Source organism: Marmota flaviventris, chromosome 20, assembly GCF_047511675.1.
Source record: "Marmota flaviventris isolate mMarFla1 chromosome 20, mMarFla1.hap1, whole genome shotgun sequence".
NCBI lineage: Eukaryota > Metazoa > Chordata > Mammalia > Rodentia > Sciuridae > Marmota > Marmota flaviventris.
Window position 1 is genome coordinate 14220608 of NC_092517.1, and position 8108 is coordinate 14228715.

The following is an 8108-nucleotide window of genomic DNA, read 5'->3' on the forward strand; positions in this document are numbered from 1 at the left end:
ACAGTGCATGGAGCTTTCAGGCTTTCCTTTCCAAAGCTGCGCTTAGACCACGTGAGGATGGAAGAAGCCCCCGGGTGGCCTGAATGACAATTCTGCCCGCCTGCATTGAGCTGTGCGATTGTGTCTCTTTTCCTATTTCTCCCAGCTAGCACGATTGAAGGAGTGGCTCCTGAAAGAAATGTGTACTCCATGGCACCAAAGCTGGAACCAGCAGCCAGAGGTCATCTCGCTCTCCCAGCAGGCTTCCCTGGCACCATGGAAGTAAGGCAGCGCCTACCAACCCAAATTGCACGTTGAGGTGTTGGCTTGGAACCAAAGCTGATGACCCTAAATGCTGTGCCCAGAGTGGCTGGGCTGCACACTGCGAGCTAATGCATTTTCTGCACCGAGCTCTCTCTTTATGCCTAAATGCCTGCATTAGTCTGGATCAATACAGCCCATAACAGCTAATCCATGGCAACCCAGGCCAGGCAAGAGACACCGACAAAGAAGGGCCGCCCAAAGATGCTGCCTCCCAGTACACATGCATGTGGATTCCAACCCAGAGAAAGAGGATGAGGCAAAACCACCACCAACAAAAAGGGGCAGGGGAAGGTCATAAAAATATATATATACACATCGATATTAAGGGGCTTTTACCAAGGCGGGGAAAGGGAGGAGGTGGTGACTGTCAAAATGGCCTTAGAGTGACATATCACCGCCAAGATGATGGAGTATCCGCGACACTCCTGAAGTCGGGCGTAGGATCCTCCTCACACACCTGCAATGCAGAGATTGCTGTCCTTCCTCTAATCCACACTCCCAGCCCAGCGCTATCTGCAGTTGAAACCAGTCTGGACTTGTGCGGCTGCCACTGTTCCTTCTCACAATAAGATTATTGATGCATAACAACATTTCATGATGGCAGGGAGGAAAGGGGGGGCACAGTGAGAGAAAGGGAACAGGGAGCAGAAGGAAAAGTCTCAGCCCACGTCTCACCTTTTATTTGGGCTTCATATTCGGCAATGATCTCTTTGTCTTTCTTGAACTTAGTTTGAGATGACATCTTCCGACGTGGCCAAAGGGACTGACAGGCTGTTTGATTTATTTCTCTTTTTCTTCGGGAGTCCTCTCTCAAGCCCTGGTAATCACACAGCTCTGGTCGATTTCACAGGTTTGGAGCTAATCTCTGTAGAACAGCGTAAAAATCCTTCTCCTGGGCTCTAGTAGATTGCTCTCGTCAGCTCTTCTTGCAAAAGAAGAATCACCCTAGGAGCACGGTAACCTGCCCCAGATTTCCAAGATTTTTCTTCCCCACGAAAAAATAATAATCAAGAGCACTCACACTCCCTCTTTCACACACACACTCTCCCACGCGTGCACACGCACACCCATCCAGACACGCTCACACACAGTCCTGCCGTGCACACATGCATCCACACTCACACACACACCCTCACTCACTCTCACTCACTCGCACGCACACACACTCGCTCACTCACACACACACACACACACATCTACTGAGAGGCGCGGCGCCTCCTGGGTCGTGCAGGCAGTCCCCAGCTCGCTCTGGGAGGCTCTGCTAAGGAGATGGTCAGGTTGCCAGAGGGCCGGTCATCTCGCATCCTCCCTTCCTTGGGCGCCTCTGGTCTGATGTCCAATGAGGATCAAAGCCAGGAGAGCGAGATGGAAGTTTTCCTGCTGCAACGCTTAAGCTCCGGTGAACCCACGGCTGGACTGCTCGCCCTGCAGGGCTGGCCTAGCTCTCCCCCACCGCCCTCGTCACTAGACTCCGCCTCCTGGATTTTATAACAACTGACACATTGTAGCCTACAGGAGAGCAGAACTCACTGCAAGCAAAAGGGGAAGAAACGCTCACAAAAGGGAAGGAGGCAGGAAAAAAAGAGAAAAGGGATCAGTCTGGGAAGGCCTGAGAGGCTCCTGCCAACTCCAACTATTAGCAGTTGGGTTAAGGGTTTTTCTCCCAAAAGCAAACTCCTTTTCTTTGCAGTGTGCAATTTAATCCAATCTCTCAAATCAACATCTTTATGACAGTATGTTACTCCACCCAAGAGTCTAGCAAAGGGTCCGATACACATAGGGAAGAGCATTAATATTTGTCAAGCCATATTTGATTGCAGGATGATGCCAGGATTTTGGGACACTCAGCTTTGCAAAGCTGTTGGGAGCAAGGCTGCAAACAGGCACAGCTAGGTCCTTGGTTTGTTGAATTTGGCAGATTTCTAACTCCTTTAGCCTCAGTTTCTTTGCTGGTAACACAAGCTCTCTCTGGTTCCTCTTTCATTCTTTCAACAAATATTTACTGAAAGCTTACTCTGGGTCCAGCACCCTTCTCAGGTCAGGATACACCAATGATCAAAATAGAACAAAAAAAAAAGAAAAACTGCCCTTCTGTAGCTCAAGGGTCTCCTCATCACACAATCGCTGAGGAGTTACTACTATTAATACTCATATTTTTGGTGACAACATCTAGAGCCAAATACATTGTGAGTGGTGTCCACTGGAGCTGTGCAGGGCAAGAAGCCTCAGGAAGACAGAAAATGTACTCAAAGAGCAAATGATATAATATGATAAAAACGATAAGGGCTATGGAGCTGAAACATGGCAGGATAGGAAACAACAGTAAAAGGGAAGCTCTTTGGAGGATCAAGTAAGAATGCAAAACCAATCTTAGCACAGTGCCCAGTACATGGAAAAGCACTCAAAGAATGGTAGCAAGTATGAGTGACCCCAACATCGTAGGGTATAAATTGGGTATAAGTAACTAACATAGATATAAATAGCCTTGTTTCACAGATGAATAAGTGGAGGCTGGAATTATGGGAAATGACTTGCCCAAGGTCACTAGCATTCCAGACCAGTCTATGTAAGACCAGATTGCACCTGGGGAAATGTTCCTGGTTTCCACCATAAATCTTTGAGGAAAAGCAAATGCATTTGCAGGCAATTCAGGTAGAATAAGATTTATATGTAAAAAATGGAATCAAACACTATAGGGTCACTGATCACTGGAATTTCATAGTAAGATTGTCATAAACATGTATTGTCCCCTGAAAGAAATTTTCATAAACTTCTCAAAATAAATATAGGCTTCCATTGGTCTTTCTCTGAGTGTAGAATACCTGATTTGGTTTGGCCTCAGAACTGAATAGATTATCCAGTGTATGGGGGCTTCCTAGGGGAGGTGGCAGCTGTAATGGGTGGCCCCAGATAGGCAATGGAGAAAGGAGTGAGGTGGAACAGGGTATTCCTATGGGGTGGTCAGCGTGAGCCAAGGCCCACAGGAGGGAAAGCACAGGATCTGCTCAGAGCAGGGACAAGTCCAACTGATGAATCATAAAGCTTATTATAGCTTTGTGCCCAGAGACAGGAGGTCACAGAGTTCATAAACAGATGCCATAGCCCACATCCTCCTGCCTCACCCTTCCCAGGGGCATGCTTGGGCCCTCTGCTATGCAGAAGCCACATATGTCACCTGAAAAAGATATGCTCAGAGATTAGCATCTCTGACTCAAGCCTAGATTCAAAATAAAGTGGAGGATAGTTAATGCCATATTCCTTGAAAAGTGACAAACTGGATTCCTTCCTGGCTCTGCCATGAGCCTCAAGTTCATGAGAGCTTGAGCAGGTGACTTAACCTGCTTGTGCCACTGGTGTCAGGAACACAGTAAATGTCAGCTCTCCTCACCATGGTGAAAATTTAAAATCCACAAATATTTCTAAGAGACTGACATGTAGTGAACTGAGTAACAGAAATATCATAAAAAGCCACATGAAACTAAAAAAGTAGGGTATAGAGCTATGTACTGAAAGGTCGGAAGAAGCTAGATTCTGGAGTAAGATGGATAATGATTTATATTCTTGCTCTCCCACATCACAGCTGTGTGTGGGGTCTTGGTGGCTTCTGTATCTTTTCTGAGCCTCAGTTTACTCACCTGTCAAATGACAGTGATCTCACCCATGGTACAGGATACAATGTGCCCACAGATTTAAAGTGCCTGACCAGAGAGCAGAAGTTCCAAGAATGTCATTTCTGTTTTAGGCCCTAACCAAGTTGGGCCAAGGACCAGGGCTTAGGTTCCACAGACACAGGAGTGGGAAGAGAACAAAGAAGAAAAAGGTTTTGTCCCCCAGGAAATCTATCACTGTGCACAGTGATCCCACATCATCTCAAATCTTCTGCCCCTGAGAAGAGGTGAGTATCCTCGGCCTTTTCCCAAAAGAACTAAAATCAGCATACTATAGGGATACAGCCACCTCAATGTTTATAGCAGTACAATTCACAATAGCTAGACTATAGAATCAACCCAGATGCTCATCAACAGACAAATGGATTAAGAAATTGTTGTAGACAAGTAGATTAAGAAATTGTGGTATACACAAAGAATATACACATTCTTTATTCCACTCGGTCATAAAGAATGAAATTATGGTATTTGGTGATAAATGGAGGAAGTGGAGAATATCACGCTGAGTGAAATAGGCCAAACTCAGGATCTCAAAGGACAAATGTTTTCTCTCATATGTGGAAGGGAGAGTAAAATAAAGGAGGAAGGAAGAATAGGATATCATAAAGATACAGGGAAGATCAATAGTATAGAAGAAGATCGAGGGGCAAAGTAGAGGAATGGGAAAGGAGAGATATGGAGAAAATTCTTTAAAAATCATGTTATGGGCATAAATAAATATACCACAGGGAATTTCACCTTTCTTTGGAAGTCAAAAGAACCAACCAAATATTAATAAATAGATGAGTGAAAGGAAGTCTAGTAGAGTAGAGGAAGAAGAACGGGGGAAGGGAGGGAGGATGGGAGAGAAAAGGAGGTGATCATGAACTGAAATCGAATTCCATGCATGTGTGATTACGTCAGGATGAACCCAAATATTATACATGACTATAAAGCTCTAATAATAATTTTTTTAAAAAGAAGAGGTAAGTGCCTTAGGCAGGTCCCCTGGCACCATGGCCTCCCCCTTTTCCCTTCCTCTATAGATCACTCCAGTCCCCCAGCTGCAACAACTCCCTCTGCATGGCCACTTGCTCCTTGGTGCGTGTTTATTTCTACACGTGGTACTAACAGAAACCAGATTTTCTGCAAATAAGTGTGGTCTGCACAATACGGGAGGGCTTTGCCGTGTGATTTCACCTGTGCCCCTCCTGCCCCCCAACCCCGAAAGGAGTATTCCATTCCCTCAGGCTCATTTCCTGAATTCTTTTAGATATTCCTGAGTTATAAACTAAGAACTAGTATTTAGGGAGCCCTCCCTCCATACAGATTTTATCACTGACTTCTTGCAACAACCCAGTCAGTCAGGTCCTATAATCATCCTTGATTTAAAGGTACAGAGTAGTGAAATAATTTGCCCCAGAAACTGATTGCTTTCAAGCCCAGGTCTGTCCAATACCAAAGCCTAAAGAACTACCCAGTGCACAATTCTATTTCAGGGAACAGTTGTAAGAATTATGACTATCAAACATTAACATATTTTTGCACTCTATGTAAAATATTTTTTTCACTGTATACATGAACAATACAATGTTCAATCTAAAGTTTTCTATTAAAAATGGGGATTAAAAATAGAATGAAAACACATCACAAATGACCACTGATTAGTAAGGCTTAAATTAAATTAAGGCTTAAATTACAGCTGAATAGACAAAATTCACTGAACTGGTTCCTTTTCCTGGTAAGGAAGGGGGGGGGGGGAAGACTCCACTTAAAGAAGAATGACTAGAATAGATTTTGGTTTAAGCAATTTTATTTTTCTGGTCAAATAGGAACACCCTCCAACCCTCAAGATGACTAATTTTGTGAGATTTTTTTTCCATGTTTCTACTAACTAATGCATCCTCAGCCCCCTCAGTGAATAATTCTGCCCTTCACTTCTCAGCTCTGCACAATGAAAGCAACAAGGCAACTCAGCCAGTTAGTGCCACAATTGGATTCAATTGATAGTGAGGATGACATGTCTCATGTGTATATATTGCTTTATATTTTGTAAAGTCTTTTTATAACATTTGTCTTATTTGGTCCCCACAGTAACCCTGGAGGCAAGGAGGGCTATTTTGAATCCCTGGACAAGAGATGGATAAGTGGAAGCTTTGATAGGAGAAACATTTTACAACTTTAAGTTTAAGGTTGGCCTTCCTAACTGTATCACAAAACTCAAAAGCCAAAAGAGTCTGGCAAATTCAACTCCATAATCTTTTTTGTTTTTTCCCCAAAATGCTGCCTGGCAAACAGCACCATAAGCAAAGTCAAAGATAAATGGTGAATTGAGGAAACAATATTTGCACCAGCCAAGGACTAATTTCCCTATTACATAACTCAAGCAAATACAGATATCAAATATTCATAGCAGGGCTGGGGATAGAGTTCAGTTGGTAGAATGCTTGCCTCACTTGCACAAGGCCCTGGGTTCAATCCCCTGCACCACAAAATAAATAAATAAATAAATAATAAAAATTCATACAAGCACTATTTACTATAGTCAAAAGGTGGTAATAATCCAAATGTCCATCAGTGAATAAAGGAACTAACGAAACCTAGGGTATTCTTACAGTGAAATAATATTCAGCCATAAAAAGGAACAATGTACTGATACATGCTACAGTGTGAATGAACCTTTAAAAAAAAAAAAAACATAATGCTAAGTGAAAGCAGACACAAAAAGTCACATATTGTATGAGTCCATTTATATGAAATCATCAGAATAAATTAGTGGTTGCCAAGGAGTAGAGGGAGTAGGAAATGAAAGTGATCGCTTAATGGAAGCTTAGGGTCTCCTAGTAAAGAAATGGTTCAGAAATAGAAGAGATGGCTCCAAGAACATTGTGAATGTATTAAATGCCATTGGATTGTACATTTCAATATGGTAAATTTGTATTATGTGAATTTTACCACAAGAATAAATATACAAATAAATTCTTCAAATCTGTGAGAAAAATATCAACAGCAGTGAAAAGGCAGTGAAGGAAATATATATTAAATGTTAACTAACCTCACTCATGATCAATACAAATCATGGCTGGATCCAGGGGCTCTAACAAAATCAAGAGGATGCTGTGTGTCTTTCTCCAATTCTCTACCCTGCTTTCCTGCAGGGTGGCAGACTCTGCTCATAAGATGGCAAAGGGCCCCAGTTTACATTCTCATAGTTTAGCAATACCAGTGCTATTATATGGATCTTAAATGTCCCCTAAAGGTCCACTATTGGTCCCCAGAGTGGTACTACTGAGAGGCAGTGGAACCCTTAGGAGGAGGACCTAGTGCAAGGAGTTAGGTCATCGGGAGTGTGCCCCCTTGAGGATATTGGGAACTGGCCCCTTCCCCTCTCTTTGCTCCCTGGCTGCCATGAAGTAAGCAGCCTCCTCTGCCATACACTCCCCACAATGATGAGCTGCCTCACCATAGGCCCAAAAGCAATGGAACCAGCCAACCAAAACTGAAATCCTGAAATTGTGAGCCAAAATAGACCTTTCCTCCTCGTATTTGATTCTCTCATGTCTTTTGTTACAGTGACAGAACACTAACATACCCAGCAAGAAGACAAAGTCTTTCCTAGGAGTTCCAGGAAAAGTTCCAGGAATGGTCAACTGGCCAGGCTGAGACGTGTGGTTATCCTAATTCTGAAGAACAGAAAGAAATATTTCAAATACTGAAGCTCTTGACTGTATGGCCAGCAGAGTTTCCTCACTTCCAGTGATGGGGCATTGACCATGGCCTCCACCAGATTCAAGATCCTAGCTACACAAGGATCTCTATCCATACCCACTCATTCCTCCTCGTGGGAGGAAAAGTAATTTAGCTGAAAAAGAAATTTGGAAGAGGAGACCTAGTAGGTACTATTTAAGTGTCTGTTAAATACAAACTTTCCATCTGTTTATTTCCTTTAGCAACTTCTCAGTTGGTTCAGAACTTAAAATGGGAAGAAAAGGGTATTATATTTTGGGAAAGTCCAACACAAAAGACCTTATACCTTCTTTATTCTTTTTAAGTTCTAAGGCATGAAGTATACAATGGACTGAATATGTCTTCCCAAAATTTCTATGTTGAAGCTATAAGCCCCAGTGGTGACAGTATTCAGTATTTGATGATGGCGTC

General features: G+C 43.1%; 1 protein-coding gene across 2 annotated transcripts in view; it reads right to left on the minus strand.

The window, feature by feature from the left end:
* Srgap3 (SLIT-ROBO Rho GTPase activating protein 3) overlaps positions 1-1045 on the minus strand; it is a 245248-nt gene extending 244203 nt beyond the window's left edge. For both annotated transcript variants that reach the window (XM_027931911.2, XM_027931910.2), the window contains exon 1: positions 979-1045. In XM_027931911.2, coding sequence (XP_027787712.1) covers positions 979-1045 — 67 coding nt within the window. The remainder of the gene's footprint in view (positions 1-978) is intronic.
* Positions 1046-8108: the final 7063 nt, after the last annotated feature.